At 39.9% G+C, this 21,620-nt stretch overlaps 1 protein-coding gene across 2 annotated transcripts in view; it reads right to left on the reverse strand.

Moving 5' to 3' along the window:
* Nucleotides 1–20,583, reverse strand: part of LOC126754140 (uncharacterized) — a 68,371-nt gene extending 47,788 nt beyond the window's left edge. The window contains exons 1-2 of one of the 2 annotated variants that reach the window (XM_050466066.1): nucleotides 19,930–20,583; nucleotides 625–5,198 (exon numbers count right to left, since the gene is read on the reverse strand). In XM_050466066.1, the coding sequence (XP_050322023.1) occupies nucleotides 625–4,824 (4,200 nt within the window). In that variant the 5' untranslated portion in view covers nucleotides 4,825–5,198; nucleotides 19,930–20,583. Of the gene's footprint in view, nucleotides 1–624; nucleotides 5,199–19,785 lie in introns of both variants that reach the window. The other variant, XM_050466065.1, reaches the window with a different exon arrangement.
* Between the last annotated feature and the right edge of the window lie 1,037 nt (nucleotides 20,584–21,620).

Consider the following 21,620-nt stretch of genomic DNA (forward strand, 5'->3'; position numbering starts at 1 on the left):
GAAATTTGGCATTACATATTATCTAAAGTAACTGTACAATATCCGAAAAAATTGTTGAGATCGGATGACTATAGCATAACAAAATCCACCCATGTAATGAATCTTTTGAATTTGTGTAAGGTATTATAGTTGTGGAGCAGCCGAAGTTGATTTTTTTTCTTGTTTTTGTTTGAAATATGCCAACACAAATCTTATGGGTAATAAACTTTGTTATTTTTAGCCAAAATGGATGAAAATATACACATACACAAATATTAATATTTTATATAAGTATTTCTCTCTATCATTTGAGTGACGCAAGAAATGTGTAACAATCATGGCTAAATGAGATTTTAAGCCAGGCTTTCACATATATCATAAATATTTACCTAACTTATAAGGCAGGGCATATATATTTCATATAATACAATGAATTTGTTATGAAAGCCAATAAAGGTTTACTTATCAAATACCATACACACCCACGAATATTTTGCTAGTAGTAGACATACAGTTATACCTTGCAATATATGTATATTTGCTAATATAATATGCGTATTTGCAGGCTTATGCGGGATAAAAATATGTATTGTATAATAAATAGAACACAATGCGAAAACTCATAAAGGCAATTGGCCTACTCACCATAATGGGTAGCAGCAGTTCATGCGTCTCATTGCCGCGCCACAAATGCGCATCGCTCGGCACGTTTTGTATTTCACATTCGAGTGAGTTGATTTTCTCCTGCAGGCGACTAAGTATGCGTGGTCGGACGATTGGCTTTGAGGAGGATTTCGAGAGATTTGCGGTGGTGGTGGTGGTGGTGGTGGGGGCGGCGCTGGTGCGAGTGGCAAACACCATTGTGCTGCTTGTGCTGCGCACTGTGGCGGTAGTATCATGCGGTTGGCTAATATGGGTCGTCTTGGCATGCTGCAATTGTGGGTAGGGATAGATGAGCGACGTTGGTGTCGTAGGGTCAGCTGCTGCTGCTGTAGTTGAGTCTGAAAAAGGCTTTTTGGAAGAAATCAACGAAGCTGTTGTCATACCATTTTTGGTTGTTGTCGTGATAGCAGTTGTTGCAATATGCGCCGGTTGCGCGCGCTTAACATGCACGATGTTAACGCCATCGAAATTAACACGTTGCAGTGGCTGGCTCGTTACTGCACTGTGTGTGGCGCTGTCAATATTGCCAACAGCTGCATCCGTAGCTATTGGAGGCGTAACGGCTTGGCTCTTGCGCGGCAGCGACTTAATGTCGAAAGTTTTGGCCGTTGCAAGCGCATCTAAATGACTCGCAGTAACTGTAACGGTGTCAGGCGTGTCGTCAGCGGTGTGCGGTGTGTGCAAGTTGGCTTGACTGCTGTAATTTTGGCCGTTTGCTGCTGCAATTACGCGCGTTGTTGTCGCTGTGGCTACAGTTGGCTTGAACTTGTGCGCACTGGTGGCATTAACGCTTGTCGGCGGCAACAAAAGTGTCTTGAGTAGCAATTTAGCGTGTTGCAATTCTTTTTGGTACTTCTTAGTCGATTTGTCGCCAATAGCTGGTTGTGTATATACAGCGCTTACTGTGGTTGCTGTTGACAGCATTTGTGCGCTTGCCTTTGCGTTTTGCGCATTTTCCGGCGCCACCAGTTGACTCCCCTCTAGTTCCACGACTTTACTTTCTGCATGCGCGGCAACACTTTTAGCCTTCACAACGCTTTGTGCGCCACTACTCCCCACATTCGCCGCAACTTTGTTATCTGCGCGTAACTCGGTGACATGCTTGGCATCGCTGTCGCTATTAACCCGTTGCTGAGAGTTCATGCGCACTTCACCCGTAATTGCTTTGCTTGTATCTGCGTTTGGCGTGTACTTGGAAGTTGCCAACTTTGCACTTTGCCGCAACGCAAATCGACTTGCCGCACTCTCCACGGTATTTTTTGCTGTTGTTGCTGCTGCAGCTGCGGCCTGCTCCACCTTGGCTTTTGCCTTCAGCCGTTGCCGATTGTGCAGCATCATTTCATTGTAGAGTTCTTTGCTGTTGTAGAATTTCGTTGTCGAAAATTCCGGATGTGTGCCAAGCGCCGCTCTCAATGCGCCATTACCACCCTCCGCGCCGCCAACAGGCATGTCGCTGTGACTTTGCGTTGCCCCACCATCCGTGTTGAACTTTGTATTGGCGAAATCGACATGTGGCATGCCGAGCGCATCGCTAACGCTGGCCGCGCGGTGCATGGGGAAGTCGAAACTTTTCTTGACGCGTCGCTCGATGAAGTCGTGCTGTTGCGTCGCACTGCGTTGCATACCAGCGCTCTTGTATTTTGTGTATTTATTGCTGGCGCCTTTGGTTGGTTGCACTTTGTGGTTGACACTGTAGCTCGCTTTGCCGCCAACCAGTTGTCGTTCTTTGCTGGCTGTTGCTTTTGTTGTCGGCGATGCGGTGGGCAACCCGGTCGGCGTTGCCGCAAACTCATTCAAGCGGAACTTTTGCTCGATTTCCGTAATGACACCATCCTGTTCGGCCAGCAGCTTTCCGGTGAAATCACTGATGCTATCGGCCTGCTGCTGCCGGCGTTCGGGTGCTGGGCTAATAGCTGCCGCTACAACTCCATTACCATTACCCTGTGCCGTGGCTGTTGTTGTTGTTGATGTAGCCGCGCTTGGCCTACGATTGACGCTGTGCCGTGCCGCTGCCAAATTATTGATGTTATCGTAACGTAGCACAATGTTATCCGCCGCGTTCACTTCATTTGGCAATAAATTCTGTTGGTGTGCTATTTCCCCGACGTCGTCGGCTTGTACGTACAACCCTTCAGCTGGTTGCGGCTGCTGATCTGCGTCGTCGCTATCCACCGGCTTATAGATGGTACGCGTTTTTAGCAACTTCGCATTGGAGTCACGTATAATTGGATTGAAATCTTCCATTTTCATGGGATATAGATCAACTATGTTGAGTGCGGGCGGCGTGGCGCGCGACCCAATTACAGTGCTTGTACGCTTTGTGTTTTCGACATGGTCATTCTGTTCTTCGTTGCTGTTGTTTTCATGTTTGTTGTTGTTCATGTGCTGGCTATTCATGTTATCCAACTCGCTTGCGGTGTCTGTTTTGTGTTGCTGCACCTGTCGGTTTTCTATATCTTTGTTCGCTGGCTGCTTGCGACGTAATTGGTTTGGTTGCTCTGGCTGTTGTGACTGTTGTTGCACGAGTTTTTGTTCGCCTGCCGCTTGTTGTGTTTTTTGTTTAACCGGTTTTGTCAGCGCAGTTTGCTGTGCATGTTGGCCTACTTGTTCAGTGCCTGCTTGTTGCTTTTGTGGCTTATCTAGCATGGGTATTGTTGTCACCGCCCCTGCCGTTCGTGCTTTGCCGTATCGCGCTTGTGCGCTCACTTGTACCTCTGGCAGCTCGCTTGGTTTACTGGTACCCGCTGCAGCTGCATCGTCCGTTGTTCGAGAGCCAGCTGTTGCCTGCTGCACCTGCTGCTGCTCCTCCGCGCCACTGCCATTGTATTCGTCTGTTACAATTTCAGCCAATTTAATGCGGTATAGTCCATCCGTGAGTCGGAGCTCAATATTGATGCCATCCTTCGCTGTTTGTGTTGCTGCTGTGTCATCTTTCACTGGTTCCACCGTTGTCTCTTCGTTTGTCGTCGTTGGCTTTATGCTCCTCTCCTCTGCCGCTGCATCTGGCTCTCTCTTTGGCTCCGTGCTAACAGTATACTTCGCGCTTAAAGTTTTAGTGTCGTCCACCCCTGTCATCTGTTTGCTTGTATTCACCGCCTCTTTTAACCACATTGCGGTGGCGTCCTCTTGTGGCTTCTTCACTTCAGCTGTTCCGCTATTTTCTTTCGCAATTGGCTGCATGTCACTAGTCGCTTCTATTTTGCCATCCGGTTCCCACTGCTTTGTCACTTTTCTAACACCACGTTCAGCATTCGAAACCCTTTCGGCTGTTTCAATTTCCCCCACTTTGGACTCGGTGCGCTCGCCGTCCAGCTCATCTGCATATACATCCGCTCGCTCGTCGTTCGTGTGCGCCTCACGCAACTCCTCTGCATTTTTAATGATTTGTGTGTTTGCTACATTTCCGTGCTCTTCGAGTTTTGCTGCACCGCGGCCGCCATTACTCGCCGCACCATTGCCTGGCGGAAGTGTATCCGCACGTGATTTACTTTCGACATTTACTGCTGGCGCTTCCCCGAAAATGCTGGCTGTACCGCCTGCTGTTGCTCTGCCACTACTCGTGGGCATGGCTGGTGTGGCAACACCATTCTCGTATGCCGCAGCATTAATTTTGTTTGTTGTTGTTGTTGGCCGCTCTCTAATATCATTTTTTACAAAGCCATACACTTGCTGTTTGCCATCAGCTTCACTAGTCGCTGCTGCTGCCGCCGCCTCTACTGCATATTCTTGTTGCTGCAGCTGAATTGGCTTTGCCTGCTCATCACTCACCCATTCAGCTGGCTGTGCTGCTGCTGGCGCTGTTGTTACTGTTGCTGTATTCAAAACCTGCTCGTCCGCATCGTTTGTCGACGTTAGTGTTGCAGGCGCATTTGAGGATCCCAATGTCACGGTTGTTGTTGTTGTTGCTGCGATTGCCCCTGCCATTGCTGTGGCGGTTGTTGTTCCCGTGTGGGTGTGGGTCGTCGCCAGTTTTTGTTGACGCATCGCCTTTGCATTTATATTCACCGGCATCCCTTCCAACGCCTGTTCGCCCACTGTCACCGTCGCACCCACTATCGGCGCTTCCGCTGTCGTTGTCGCTGGCCGTAAACCTGACTCGGCAAAGCCATCTGCATCAGCAAACACCAACACTGTTGCAATTGAAAATGCTAAAATGTAGAATTTTTGCATTTTTGTAAACATTTCCGCTGAATTTTCGGCTGTGTGTGTGTTTATTTTTATTTCGCTTGGCTTTTGCTATTTCAGCACTTCCTGTTTTTCTCACACTTCCTGTTGTTCGTCTATTTCCTCCGCTCAGATGTGGTAGGCGCACTCAAAACGCTGCACACCCCGTGCTCTGTGCACCACTCTGCTGGACTCACTGTTCTTTTACCCTTTAACTTCTATTAAATTCGGTTAAGTTTTCGTTATGCTCTGCGTTACCCAATATTAGGGCTTCCGTTGTTGCATCAGCTGCTCGTAACGTTGTTCTTTTTGCTTTTAGTTTAAAGAATGCATTTGCTACCGGTATTTGTGGTGCTACTGGTGACATTGTTTTCCGTTCCTCGATTTTGCAACTAAACGGAAACAGCAGCGTTCGAGAGAAAAAAGCGGAAAAAGAAATAAATTATTACCATGAAATGTAGGATAGCTTCTTTAAAGACAAACATATTTGTGTGTGGTAGTTTTGGTTGCACAAGAGCCAATTAAGTGGTGTGCATGTAAGCGTTTTTGTGTTTGGGATCCTGGGAAAGTTCTTATATATGTGCTATTTTCTGAGATTGTGACTTGAATTGCTTCAGCAAATTTACTAGAAATGCATTATAGCTACGTGCTCATTATGGCACTTAATTAAGGAGTATATGTAGTATATCAAGGGTATATATCATAAAATCGTGTATGTGGGAAACATTCTACCTATCATTCTGAACAACTTTGCCTAGGAGAACAAGGTTGAAAACAGTTTCGAGCTATGTTGTAAGCAGATATGTGATATAGTTGTTCGATTTGGCCGATTAAGACAAATGATCAGCTGAATACCAAAATGCACTTACGTACTAAATTTCATTCAGATATCTCCAAAACTGACGAACAAATTTTTATGATCCCTTGAAATAACAACAAAACAGCTGGTGCGATGAGGAGTGCGGTGTCGCAGTGGCGAGAAAACAGACTGCCTACCTCGCAACGTTACAACACGTGCGGGGTGCGTTAGATACCGAGAGTTAAAGAGATAAGTGAGACGGATTTGCAAACAAAAAAAGTAAAAGGAGAAAAGATGCGGTGACTAAAAGAAGGTTTTAAGACCGGATCATACTCTTGTCGAACACCCAGAGCTGATCTAGTGACTGATACTCAAATCATACCGAAATTATGGAGGGAACACTTCTCCAGCCTGCTGAATGGCAATGAAAGCATAACACCAAGAGATAATGAACCCGATTCCCCAATCGATGACGATTGAGCAGACGTTCCATTGCTCGACCATGAAGAAGATAGAATAGCAATTACTCGCCAGCGGAAAACTGATAAGAAGCATGCATCTGTAGCATCCAATCCCATCCACAAAAAGGAAGATCCAACAATCTGCGCCAACAGCGCATATAAGGTTCTATTGAGCGTATTGTGTGAAAGTTTTGGTATCCCCGCAAAACTAATATGAGTGTATAAACTGACTTTGAGCAATACCAAAAGCCCCTCAGTAAAGGGAAGAACCTCTCCGAGTCGTTCGATTCCTAAAGAGGTTTCAGACAAGGCGACTGCTTATCGTGCGACTTTTTCATACTACTGCAGGAGAAAATAATTTGAGCTGCAGAGCTAAATAGAGAAGGTGCGATCTTATACATGAGTGTACAACTCAATTTCTACTCCTACATTCGCGTCGAACACCCTGAGCAACGTGAGCAATCTTGAGTGAAATGCGGTAGCCAACTCTGTGGAACTCGAGGGCTCACCACTAAGAGAGTGGAATCCCTGACGGTGTCACTCCGAGGTAGTCAGTTTAAGGGCAAGACAAGATTGTAGCGTCTGACCACTAGGAGGTGCGTCTGCAGTCGAGTGTCTGTGTTGGAACAAGCGAATCGGTATATTAACATGAATACAATGAACGTTTCTCCCCAGTTGGGGTTGAGCCGCTGCGTTTGGGAACGAACACGAAAGTATCGAATACCTGGAGGTTTCACACAATGATTCCTCACATCTTGCGAACTACATCACTGTTGGTAGCTATAAAGTTACAGAAAGTTAATGACTTTGTATACCATGGGGTCAGCATCAATTCCATTAATAACCTGAGCCTGTAGATCAAGCGAACAGTAAATCATTGGTAAGGGTTTGGAATTGATAGGCAATTGAAAGTAGACTCCTCTCATTAATCCCGTCCCATTATATGGTGTAGGTACACGCATTCGAGAGAACTATTCTCCGCAAGGTCTTTGGAGCCGTCCACGAGAAATGAAGAAGATGAAAAATGAAGAAGCTGTATGAGCTCTACGGTGACATGTACTTAGTAAGGCGCATAAAAATTCGACGAAGGCGTTAATAATAGAAGATGATGCCTTAACAAAAAGCTCTTTATATTTTATATCCATGGGTGGACAACGGGAGCAAAAGCGCCATCAATGACAAAGCCTTTAGCGACTTGGGATATGCAACTGACGTGAACTTGCGGAGGATAGAAGTTCGTTCCCACGACAGTCGCGTCAGAGTAACTGGAACGGATTTTTATCCGGTCCAGGACTGTAAACTCGGCACTATTCCTTGAAATTACTTCAGGAAACGGCAAAGGATTGAGGCAAATGGCGAAGTTTTGTATTGCGGATCTACACAAGATTGTAGTGCCAAAGAACAAGAAGAAGAAGATCGATAGAAATAATACGGTTTTTCCTAAAACTTTTCATTAGTTTGGATCCCTTTGAATATTTTGGTAGCTTTTGTTGAGTAGAATTTAATTCGACCTACTGCCTCTTAAGATTATAGCCGGGCATATTTTGCATACTTTTCCTCACTTTTTGAACATCACTCCCGGTATAACGTTGATATGATTTGATTTCGGTGTGAAAATTTACTTCGATCAAATCGGTGGTATGCTTAGCCTTTTAAATAACTCTACAAAAACAAATCAATTCTAAAGTTCTCGGTAATCATACCGCTAAAATTCTTTACACAGCGAAGTCTGCTTTCAAACCTTGCTCAAACCATTATCTTTTCAGAGTTGCTTCCTCATTTCTAAAATACAAACATGGTGACCACATGACAAATCATGTTCTCTTGCGTAGTGGACCATACATTATCATTAAGAGTTCCGAAGTAGATACAATGAAACCCATGCTCTTCATTAATTCTAGTTACCTCTACCGTTTTCGAACCCATTTCATATTAACAATCATTAAGCCCTTCATTACATTTAATTATAACCAATTAATGTGCTAAAAACTGAATCCTAATTCAGGTACATGTATGTATGTATATGCAAATTATGTGAAGAAAGTTTCAACTATAACAATTTATTAGCTTTTCCCTACTTTCTTCGTTTCTTCTTGAATATTCGCTGCCATTTAAGCTTACTCACACTTCCAAACTATTAAATATGCAAGCATTCTTAATTGAGTTATTTTGAATACGGAAGTAGGTATGTATTTGCAAATGATGGGTTGTGGTGTATCAATATGAGCAAATATTGACCTATCGATATATACATGTGTGTGTACATATGTATATGCATAAGTGTATAAATGTGTGGTATGTGCGTATATCAGTCTTTTTGATTGTCTTAAGTTGACGTCTGCCTTAAGAAAAACTAAGTGAGATAATATTTTTGTTGTCAGGCAGAAGTCTGTGTGGAGAAATGTAAAGCTGTTAGGGTGGTACATCAGAGTAAAATATATACATATATTTTTTTGTTTGTAAATTTTGTTTCGAATTGAAAGCATTTATATCTCCTAATGACCTAAAAAATCGGCAGAAAATTTTTTCTGTATATTGGAATAATAGCTTTTAAGAAAATCTGAGCTCAGGGTATTTTAATGTCGCCATCGTGTTTGAAACACCCAAAAGGAAACATCGGAGTTATTATAAAGTATGTATATAAATTATCAGCGTTACCAGCTGAGCTGATTTAGACACGTTCGTCTGCACTATATATATGTGAACGAGTCACTCAGGTTTTGAGATTTCGATCTAAAGTTTTGCACCTGCCCTTTTCTCACTTAGAAGCAGCTCCTTTATCGGAACGGCTGTTATAGCCCATAATCGCATATAGCTGCCATAAAAACTGACCGATCGGAATAAAGTGCTTGTATGGAAAGCTTTTTCATTTGGTGAGATATCTTCATGAAATTCGGCGTGGACTATTGTCTAAAGCAATTATGTAATCTTCGAAGAAATTGTTAGTATCGGATCACTGTAGCAAATAGCTGTCATACAAAGTTACCGATCGAATTGGTGAGATATCTTCACGAAATTGGCATAGGTTAGTTTCTAAAGCAATTATGCATTTTCTGAAGAAATTGTTAGTATCGGATCATTTTAGAATATAGCTTCCATACAAATGACCGATCTTAGTGAAGTACGTGTATGGAAAACTTCATCATTTGACAAGGTATATTCATGAAATTCTACAAAGATAATAATCAAAAGCATTGCTTTACTATATAAAGAAAATTTGAGGATCGAAAAACTATAGCATATATATAGGTGCCATTCAAACTGATTGATAAAGACGAATCTATGTAAGGAAAACTTCATTATTTGACAATATATTTTCAAAAAATGCGATTGTCTTAGGCATTGTCAGCATTTACGAAGAAATTGTTCAGATCGAACAACTATAGCATAGATCCGGCATACAAACCGATCGATCAAACTCAAGAAAATTATTTTTCATATTCTTTACTCTATAAAAAATGCAGCCGTAGAGTGTATTACAACTTAGATGGAGCCAAAGTTAAGATTTTTTGTGTTTTTGAATAGTGTTTAGAAACAAATATACAGTACATAAGTGTGAGAAATAAAAGAAATATTAAAAGAAAATTTTTATTGAATGTTTGATTTATTTTCCTAGTGAAACTGGAGTTATCTTGTTTCCAGTGCTTTCTATAAACCACCCATTTTCTTGTTGTTCAAGTAAATTCGTTTGAACAGTCAAATATCGCCCATAATTTTGCCTTAAATTACTGTTTGTTAACCGAACCAACCACAAAATACATTTCGTTGTCAGTTTGCTACAAAAGAGACATTAACAAACAACTTTCTGCCATCATCTTTGTCTTTAGTCACCACCCTAAAGCAAGTATTTACATATATTTGTATGTTTTGCGCTTGCACAATCTTACAACTCATTATTTTCAACATCATTCAATATCATTCCGCCTTAATTGATTTTACTCAATATATCTTAGGCACCACAAATCCTCCAGCTAAGACAAATGTGCATGTAAGCATGTAACCATATGCGTGTGCGCGTATGTGCGTTTGTAATAACGTATTAATACGCTCACGACATGAGACAAGCATTTGCCGCATCATTCAGGCTTAATCCTAGTACTTTTGGGTAGTTTGTCACAGGCGAACACAAGCGATCAGCAGCAAATATTGTCAGCTGCACATGTTAGTGTGTGTGTGTGTAACTATTGCCTTTTGCTATACGCACCTAAACTCTCCAACGACATACTGAATGTGCAGGCAGAAGCATACATTGACGCTCATCTGCCTAAGTAAAATATTGTTGCTTAGTCGGCTTTGTATATAGACTGCTGTAATACAGATGCATGCATAGACACATAAATACACACATTTATGTATTAATACATTTATATAGACATATATATATATATATATTCCCTATAGTGCTTTTATGGCTATGACTTCGTCTTAAGATAAATCGTTGTACGCTTGAATGGCTTCAATAAATGTGTTTGTTTATGCTTCCCATCTGCTCAGTGCGCATATGAGTATGTGAGTGTGAGTATCCTATTTATATGCAATATTCAGTGCATTTGCTGGCAAATTTGTAAATCTCAATATAGAGCTACTTAAATACAGGTGTGTGTGTCTGCATAAGCTCGAATGTGGCGTTTCTTCCCTCAAAGTGAAAAGTTACGTATACGCCTAGCTGGTTACTGTCTGCTTCCATGTAGTAGCTGTACCTCGACGCTATTAATGACAATGTAATCGATATGTGCAACGGTTTTTGCACACAATATAACCCAGTTCAGCGATAAAGCATGAACTCAGCTCTAGCCGTTGGATAACCACTTCAACACTAATGCATTTGCAACGTTGTTTTTATGGCGGCCATATGTACGTGGCGTGTTAACATTTACCTTAATTGCTGTTGATATGGTGGAGCACAAAGTCGTACACTACAGGCACGTGCACATTCACGCCAGACCCATTAAAATATATCGCGATAATACTGGAGCAAAGTAAGGTAACAAAAAGTTGTCTTCCTATTTTGCTTTAACGCAATCAATTACTATTCTAATCGTGTGATGAAAATGGGGGAAAAACTTAATAAACGCTGCTTGATAGGCGTTAAGAATTTAATCACATACTTTAAAAATGTTTACAGAGGGCTAGTAAAAGGAAACTCATTATTTTTTCGTTAAAAAAAATAGGTTATGTTAAAATGATCCTATTTAAGTCAGGATGGATTAGGTTATACTCTCCGGCTGCCATGCTATACATATACCTGCTGGTTCTTTGTAAGTCAGATATGCATTTTGTTCAATAACTTGTTGCTATTTCGAAGATAATTTGGTAATACCATTGTCTATATTAGCAAACAACTGGGTCAGTCGTTTTTCACACCTTCTCTTGGTGAGAAGTTTTCAGAAGAAAAATTATTCGCCATAGACAAGAGGATATGGAAATCATTTTTTGCCAAGTCCGGCTTATCAGGTGCATGGGACGAAACTTCTCAGCCTCGTAGCTTCTTTCGAGTCACTATCGATGTACACTATATGGAAAATAAAAAATCTGATATTGACAAAAATGTGATGCTTCAGGGCGATTGCTTCCTTCAGATGGTACGATTGTTGAGAGTACAGAACAGTACAGTGGCACATGGAGTGAGCTGTTAGTCTTTATTAATTAAAGAAGTATTGAAACAAAATTAACCAATATTTATATTAAGTAAAAAAAATATATATATAACGGATGAATAAAGAAGAGGTACTTTTTTCAATCGCCTGTTTTTGACAGATCACTTGTCAAGCTGTCATATTATTTTTGTTCAGTATTGCTTGACATTTCATAGAGACTGAACAATCGGCGTCAATATTTTGTATGGAAAACGTTTCAGTTTGCCAAGATATCATCTCGAAACTTGGCACGAATTATTGCCAGCTGGCTCCATAAAAGAAAAGCAGGCACCGCGTCTGGTGAGTGTTTAAGTTACCTCGCGTCTCCATGTGATGTGATTCGAAAGTCATAAGGTGACTTCAGGGAAAGCTGGCTCTATATAAATAAAGCAGTCACCGCGCTTGACATATTTGAGAAAATATCTCAACGCAATTTGGTACGAATTATATCCTAAAACAATGCTACAAACTCCGAAGAAATTGTTTAGATCGGGCCTCTATAGCATATAGCTGCTTTTTTATACGCTTTAGAACAATAAGAAATGCTTCTGTTGAGGGAAAATATGGTCTATGAATTCTTCGTAAATTTTCGTAATATGATTTCATAAAAAATAATTAATTTTATATATTATAAAATGTAAGTTTTAATTTTGCTGAAAAAAATTCAGTCAAACAAAAGTCGGATTTTATAAAAATATCCTCGCAATTAAAAAAAAAAAGAAAGTTTAAGCAGATTACAGCACAATGTCTTCGCCAATGTCTAATGTAAATAACGAAATAATACATAAAAAAATTTAAAACGTATTCAAATGTCTCTGTAAATGCTTTCGATTTAAATAATGTTATATAATCTTACTAGGCGCCATGAGTATAGACGCAAAAATAAAAGAAAATCTCCGCCGCTATTGAAATGTATACTTTCGGGTAGACAATTTAAACGGCGACGTCAGCTTTACCCACAACAAAGCTGCGCTAATGCGCTGAAAAGCAAACAAGCTTTCATCAGTTGAATGGTAAATAGAAGAAAAACAAAAAAAAATAAGAAAAAAATCAAAAAAAGAAATAACGTAATAATGTAGCCAAATAAGGCCATGAAAATACTGTTTTCGTAAAACTCGTATTTTTACGCTGCAATATAAATCATCTAAATGACAACCAGTAAAACTAGGCGATGCCGCAAAATCCACCGACCTTGAGTCTTGGAATGTATCCAATTTCGTAAAATGTGCAAATTCGGTATTTCGGTAATGCGGGTTGAAAAGTGTACTCGTTTATATAATCAACTCTGTATAGATTTTTTTTGGCGCTGCAAAGCTCTGCACTTAGCTAAATTAGTAATCAATCTTTTATGTGCACGGCGTGTACCTGTGTGTGTGGCGGTGAGTGTGCATACAAATAAACATGGAAAAATATATAAAAGTTTCATAGCCGAATCGGACGCAGCTGCATGCTGCTGAATTTTAAAATTTAAACAACATTACTGCGCATTAGAGTGAGCCAGACAGACTAGCGGCGGCGTCTACTGCGCTAAGTTTTAACTTTTTTCCACTCTCTTTTTAAGAGTTCGTGAAAAGCATGGCGTTTTTCTAGAACAAATTATATAAAAATATTTCGCACTGTATTTTCTCAAGCTATGTATTTGTAAGGTTTTTTCTAAAAATCATTACAAAAGAGTAATAGTAATGTTGCTTCATCAGCTTAAGTGAGAACTTGCTTAAATGATAATAAAGTATAATGAAGTTAAGTTATGGCAAATGTAAAGAAATTAAAGAATTTTTATGTTTAAAAGCATTTGAAAATACATTTTTGTTTTATTTTTATGAGTAGATGTTTCATGAAACAAATTCAGAAACTCGATATTTCATAACATAATTATTTGGGCACTTAAATTTTCTATCATAATCTGCATTATAGCCGTACTTTTAGACTTTTGGCCAAAGCTAAAAGAAATTTCCAGGTAAACACCTATCTTCCAAAACTTACTCGCTTCTTCATTGTAAAGCGCCTAAAACTATTCCCTGCCAAATACGCGGCCACGCTATTTACAAACTGGGCGAAGAAGTATAGACTGAACTTCAATATCGCCATCGATGGAGCTGAAATTGAAACAATAAACGAAGGTTTGCTCTGTTTCACTCCGCAGACAACCCCGATTGTTACAAAAAAGCAGAGTCGCAATAAGAAATAATCAATGTGCTAGCCAGCAGCAGTTGGGACAAGGACAAAAAGACTGCGTTGACAACATACAAGGCAATCGGCAGGTCGGTATTTAAGTACGCCGCTCCAGCATGGTCTGCTAGATGTAGCGACAAGGTGAGAAAGATGCAAACCTTCCAGAATAACGCACTCCGCATTATAACAGAACGTCTATTAATGCCTTCCATGGAACATATTAACTGCAAGACCCCCGTGCTGCCAGTTAAGGAGCATAATACATTTCTCTCGAAGTAGTTTCGAAAACAGAAATCATCCCAACACTCCTCCAATATGTGGACGAACAAGAACACTATGACGACCAAATTTCAGACGCAAACTGTTTCCGTCGGGTACTGAACGGCATTCACTGGGACTTAACATCTTCCCTGACTGCCTCCCAGTGAATGATGTACTTGGAGCCCAAAGCCCTGAACAAGTACTCGAGTTGTCGAGATCGGGGTGACCCTTGCGTAACTTCGTTTTGGGTATTGTAGCAGGTTAAACATCTACTTATCTGCAATAGATCCTACTTCTTGCATGCTTGAGGCCCTCCCTGACACTAATCACCTTTTTGAATGCCCAATGAAAACCACTCTCACTTAATTCTGCGTTGTTTTTGGGTCCTAACCCGTCGAAAGAGCTCTCTTCCTGGGCTTACGGTAAAGTGATTTTGATGACAGATAACTTATTGTTTACCCTCAAGTAGGGTCTGAAACTTCCGGGATTCTGCATCCTTGTTTCCAGTTTCGAATTTTTAGCTCGACTGTCATGTCATACATGAGCTTTTTCTACTGGCTTTGCAAAATTAAAACGACTTCGTCTTAATACATAGAAACACTTGATTCCAATCATTCAGTTTGTACGGCAGCTATATGCTATAATGGTGCTATGTCGTCCATTCCGACATATGATCATAATGGTGATAAAAGGACGAGTGCAAGATTTCAGATCGATATCTCAAAAACTGAAGGACTAATATGAGGATTTACCGACGGACAGACAGACGAACTAAATTGACTTAGCTCGTCTGGCTGATCATTTAATATATGTACTTTATAGGATCTCTGAAGTTTCCTTTTGAGTATTATAAACACAGTGCCAAACTTTTATTAACATATTCCTTGTTAAGGGTGTAAAAATAGGTAGTATTGTCGCATAGATCAGCATCAAAAATCATCTCACGGGTTATTGGCTATTATCAAGTTTCTTTGCGCAGAATAAAGCGTCACACAATTCAGCGTAATTTAGAGCACATGTTAGCGATAGGTTGTGACGAAAGTGCTGGCAATCAGTTCGCATATCTAGTATAGTATGTTGGATTCGTAACTCTCTAACTATTGAAATTTAGAGTGCAGTTGTGATGAACCATTAAAGCTATGATAATTCATTCGAAGAAAAAATGGACGCAGAAAACTTTATTTCTTACAAAAATAGACAATTAACATAATAACTCCAATATTCTCACAATATCTAGGTATTGTAAATGCGATATTCGGAAGTCGATAATGTTCATGCTTGTGGCAGAAACTCCCAATCAAGCGTTGTTGTTGTAGTAGTGGCAAAAAATATGCTTCAAGTAGTTTTGAGGATCGGTGCTACCTTGTTAGTTCTTAGAAATATAAAAATTGGGGTTCGTTTCGGTTAGTCTTATCATGCGTCAACACGTCTGCTAACAACTAGTTATAGCTCCTTGCTTAGAATTGAGCCATGTATCCCAAAAGCTACATCAGTAACCTTTCAGAAATGCTACTTTTAATAACAAGCTACAAGTATAATTTTAAATACTGTTACTTTTGAAGTAAAAACTGTATAAATGGGTATAATAAAGAGAGTATTAACTCTTGCAAAAAAAGGGGAAATGAAAAAAGCGAAATGTAATTTAAAATGCAGCGAAGCATAACGACTCAGACAATGACAATGCTAACGGTACCAGCAACAATAACAACAATGGGGAAAAAATTACTAACGCTGCGGGTATTCAACTGAAAAAAATCAGGACTACGCCACTCACAGCCTATGTGGCTGCATGGAAAATTCAGTTAAATTTGAAGCGTTGCCGAAATCACACGGCGAACGGAAATGTGGGAAGGTGTGGCACCAACAGCAGCAATAAAACCACAACTGTTTTATACAGTAGCACAACTCAAGCTGAAAGGAAAAAGAACCGGCGGCATGAAAGCAATAACAATAATAACAAGTAACAGTGGCACCATGCACCACAAACATTTCACGCACACACACACACATACACCCATACGAAAGCTTTACCAACGGCATTAACACCGACATCAGCAAAAAAAACTGCGGGCGCTACACAAAAAGCAGAAAAGGAGAAAAGCAACAACAAAAAATAACAACAACATGTTGAAAAAGAGGAAAGTATGCAAAGGACACGGTAAATAAGCGCAGTTGAAAAATAAACCCCAACCATGTACACGTGGTGACTAACCCATACACACATACATATGTACAGAGAGTATCATAACAGGACTTCAAATGCTTTATGCAGATACATATGTATATATATATAGTATATCACAGCACGCCTAGCTATAGACAGATAAATTTACAAAAACTACGACAACAAGAAAAAAGCACTGTGTGAGAGAAAGCACTTTGGTGCGAAAGCAACGCTGGTAATGAAAGTATATGGCTGTGAAGCAGTTGCAAAGCACGCTGCTTGAATTCACATTTATCTTGATTTGCCGCCAGACACTAGGCGCTATGAACTATTACTCTAACTACACATTACGTTAGGCAAACGCCTGCAGCCCTGCAGAAGTGTGAATCCATGAGAGACTTTCTATTAAAGCTTGGTTAAAAACTAGATTTTGATCAGTGTAAGCCAACTTGATGCGAAGTTGCGTAATAAGCTTTAATTGTCGTTGAAATATTGCCGAAATTAGTTTGCCTATTTTAATCAATGCTACGATTACTCTTGAGGCATAGATAGGCTTATTGTGGTTGCTCGATTTAATGAAGGTTTTAAGAGCCGTCTCTTTTTGATGGAAGAAGTAGGCGCCGTGGCAGATATTTTCGCTTAAGTTAGCGTTTGAAGTCGTCCACTTTGTGAATGCTATTTATTATATGTACATATGTTATGTGGGAAGCTGAAGATCCTATTTTGTGTATAATACGTATACGGCTAGAACAACACCTGGAAGGGGAACCACTGGGCCTGATAAAAAATCAATATGGTTTTCGAGGACACAGCTTAACAATAGATGCCAACAAAAATGCTAATGCAATCATAATCAAAGAAATTGAAGCAACCAGATGGATATATGACTCTAAGGAAAGCTGTGCAGTAGTCACGTTTGATGCTAAAAATGTCTGCAACTCGGCATTGAAGTGGTATATCGTAGAAGCACCACTATCCCTGCTGATTATCATATCTAGCTACCTCTCGGATAGGTTGTTATACATATGACACATATAAAGGAACTAAAAGCTATATATAGCGGCAGGCGGAATGGAATTATTGTGGAATGATATATAGGGATGAGTATTACGTCTTCCACAGGAGATACAGGTAATCCGGTATGCTTACGATATAGCTGAAGCAGTTAAAGCACGTGGCGAAAAAAACAGGCTAAAAAACCGAAGCGGTAATACTCAACATTAATGGATACAATATTGAAATAATCGTTCACTTTTAGTAAATCTGCGAAAAAGCAGCAAAGATAAAAACAATCACAACAACAAGAATAATGGTAAACATAGGTGGACCTAGGCAGAGTAGACACGCTTTCCAGTCAAAGTGAGCCAGTCGGAACTTATGCACATCGGAAAAAGAAAAATCAGTACTTCGGTTTCACGCAATTCGAGGAGATTGCGCTTCCCGGACTTTGTGACTCGAAACCTTTGGAAGTGGAAGTTGCAGATATATGGATGCTATCAAGCATAATAGCGATGGAGCTCAAAACAGTTTTCGATGAAACAAAAAGCTTTAGTAAACGGCTTACTACTGAAGAGAGGGAGCACGAAAGGTAAATTAGCCTAAATTAAGTAAAACGTAGATGGACACACGCCTTAATTGGAAAGGTGCAAGCGTGGGTAGAGAGGAACCATGGGGACTCTGACTAATACAGGGCGCAATACCTCATTGGACACAGCTTAGAGAGTATTTATACAAATACGGGCGAGAAGATGGGTATGACTGCTTGCTTTTGCAAATAAGCTTGGGCGTTTCAATCTATGCCGAGCGGCTGACCCTTAAAAACAAAGTACCACACATGATCCGATTCCAGGAGGTGTGGAATCGTGTTATAAAATGAAGTGTAACAGCCTTAATAAAGTTTAGAAAGAAAGAGTGACTAAAAAAGAGCGAGAGTTGCATGCACGACGAGTAGAAAAACTTTTAAACGAAGAGTCAATCGGATAAGACTTGTCCTAGCGAAGAAATGCCTAGCGACGGTCCCGGATGGAAAATAAAGAACTATAGGAGATGGAGTTAAGGATTTAGTCCGTAGGCGTCCTACTTCGCAAGTCCTGCAAAAACTAAAACTAGCTGGGCATGATCCCTGATGAGCTGTATTCATAGCAAATAGGATCAATGACGGTATCTTTTGAAGATTCCTCCTCCGTCAACAAAAAATAAAGAAGAAAAAATGATGAAGGTCTTCATAATGTGTACATATTTCCAAAATACTATTGTATGCCGCTTCGCATACTTTTTTGTAAGAAGACTTCGCGCTGAATATTATAAATATGATCTGGCTAACTTTTAATATTTGAAGGTATCCTTGAGAGATTCTCTTTCAAATTTCAATCTAAATTAATTCAGCCTTTACAATTTTCAAAATTAAATTCTTAGGTTGCTGAGCTTATTTTGTGCAAAATATGTAGTTGTTGTACCGTTTGAAAACGTCCTTGAAGTAATTTGGAGAAACGCTGATGAAACCGCAATAATTGTATGGTTAAAAATCCAGGTACGTTCCGGTTATGTCTCGGCTACATTCTGGTTACGTATAAACGACTGTCGTGAGAATGGCGTAAATAACGGTAAAATCATGTAATATCCGGTTAAAACAACTGTCAAGGGTTGTTGACTATTTAGTTCAGTCGTTACATTGATCTGAGCATAAAAAATTTCAAAACTTTTAAAGTCTTCATATTTTGATCTAATCCACACATACACATGACTTTCTGTTTAAGATTTAAAGCGAAAAAAGTAAAAAAAAAAACTTTAGAATAGTTTTTTCTGAGGAATTGGGGATATCTTGCAGACGACTCGCAGATTTCTTTGAAGCAATGAAAGTATATTTTTTTTTATAGATGATCTAATTCAACGTTGCTGAAGGCCTTTGCATTTTTACTGCATCTGAGAAATTCTGAATTGTTTTTGGAATGTCGAAATTTATTATTCAAACTAACTACTGAATTTTAGGAAAAATTTTAAAATTTTTTAAACTTTTTTTTTTTGACCAACGTTTTATTTAAAATGGAATTTTTCAAATTTTTCGAAATGTTATTAGACAATTTTTTTTTAGGTCGATGAAAATTGATATATTGGTAAACATTTAATCAAAATCGCTTCTTGTTTTCAGATTGCTAATCTTGGCTCTTAATCATATTAAGTGCCGGACTCTTGCGCTGCTGATTTTGCAGCATTACCAAAAATGTCATTGCACGAAGGAAAAAGGTAGGTGAAAAACACATTTTAATCCCATTTCAAATACTTTTAACAAACCTACTCCTTAACTATACTTTTTTAACACCGCTAAGCATATTTGCATTACAAATGACAATTCATTCATCACGCTTAACTTCATATATAATATGCTGCAAAGGTTGTAGCTGCCACTCCTAGGAGAAAATGCAAGCGTATGCTAATAAATTCAAACTTAAATATACCAAACTCAAACTGCCGCTTTGCGTTTCTCACCTTCGACCACTTCACACCGTCGGCTGGCGCCCTGCGTGTCGGCCCATTTAGCACATGTACACACTTGTACAAGTTAAATCTGCATTCAGTTTGAAATATTTAATAGTACACGCATTGGTTCATGATTTATGCAATGCCACTTACTGTTTTCATGCGCACTCACTCCACACGGCACGCCTACAATGCCTTAGCAGCAACGTTTACATTAATCTGCTTTGTCTACACTTTACACTTGGCACAGGAACACACACACATGTGGGCACACTTTTGCAACGCGCTTTGTACTTAACGCTTTGTACTTGAAAGCGTCTACTCTGATTTATACACTGGCACACACACGTGCTGGTGTATGTGCAAAGCAAATATGAATTCAACATGCACTACATAAACACACTTGGACATTTGTTATTTCCAGCAGAGCAGTTTCGCGGACCGAACCGCATCTTCGTGTATGTGCGTTTGTGTGTTTGTGTTTGTTTTAGTAACGTCTTAGCTCTTATGCGCGCTTGAATACGTAAATTTAAGTTGCGCAACGGTAAAAGTGTAGCGCTATCAAGCAACTGAGCTTCAATGCCACATGCAAAGGCGAGTAATGCCAAAAACTTTACTCATCACTTAGTTTCAAAACTTCAGTTTTTCTCCTGCACAAATAATTTCTTATTAATTTATTTTTGTTTGGTCCTGCACTTCTCACTTTTGACACATTTGTTTAGCATAGTTGACACACATGAACTGATTCACACGTTACTTATACGCCGTGCAGTACCAATGTGTACGAGAACCGTGCCGTTTGAAAGTCACTCCGCTACTAGCTGGCACAGCAGGGATGCTGCGTGATTTCATAGCAGTGAAATCGAGACTTTGCGAGTTTGCCATGATGCTGCGAGAGCGCTGACGGCCGTACGAAAGCGAGAGCGCCGAGCATTTGGCGTGTCTGCTCGTAAAAATACTGGGTATTTCGCTGTGGCAGCAAGGACAATAACAAGCCAAGGAGTGGCAGGTGAAAATATACCAAAACATTTTGTCTGCAACATTGTTTACGCCACAGACAGCTGATTGCTGCACAAGGCGTTTGGATTTTAGTGCGCGTCGCTTTTAAGTTGTTGTTGTTAAATGCGGCGTACATAACGGTATTGTAGTCATTTTGTGTTGTTAGTCGCACGTGCGCAACCAAAAGCTTTTAACTACTGTTTTGCTGTGCTATTAGTACGTTCTGCATATATGTATGAATATTTTTTTGTTTGGCTGGCTCACATGGCGTATACGTGATTTTTTCAGTTTAATGTTAGTGTGTATCCATTTGTATATAAACATTTATAATTTTTAAGTTGCTGCTGGTAAATATTTTTTATCCACTTGCATAGCTTGCATCCGCCGATTGAGTTTGTCAGCCTGTACATATGTACGTAGAGAAGTGTGCCATTCTGCGCTGTAGTGTAATGAAGCGCAGTGCAGTGTTGGGGTTCTCAGCAATTTTGCACTCATAAACAACGGTCAGTGAGGGTGCAATGTAAGCATTAGCATCAATAATGAGTATTTGTATGCCGCTTATTGTGATTATGCGGTACAAATTAGAAATGTGGTAGGTCACCAGGCGACTGGGAGGTTATAGTGCAGGCACATGCAAATATAACAGCTGATATTAGGTATGTTATATGAAATGGATGCCATGATCTAGCATAATTATATTATTAATTAGATAATTGGAGAAGCGGTAGTCTTTGTGTGCTAGTTTATAATTTCTGGTACAAATTCGTATTATAAACTATGAACTTTTTAATGGAAAAATCTAACGTAATAGTTTAAAGATAAGGCGTTTTGGAAATACATTTATT

The sequence above is a fragment of the Bactrocera neohumeralis genome, chromosome 3, assembly GCF_024586455.1.
Source record: "Bactrocera neohumeralis isolate Rockhampton chromosome 3, APGP_CSIRO_Bneo_wtdbg2-racon-allhic-juicebox.fasta_v2, whole genome shotgun sequence".
Lineage (NCBI taxonomy): Eukaryota > Metazoa > Arthropoda > Insecta > Diptera > Tephritidae > Bactrocera > Bactrocera neohumeralis.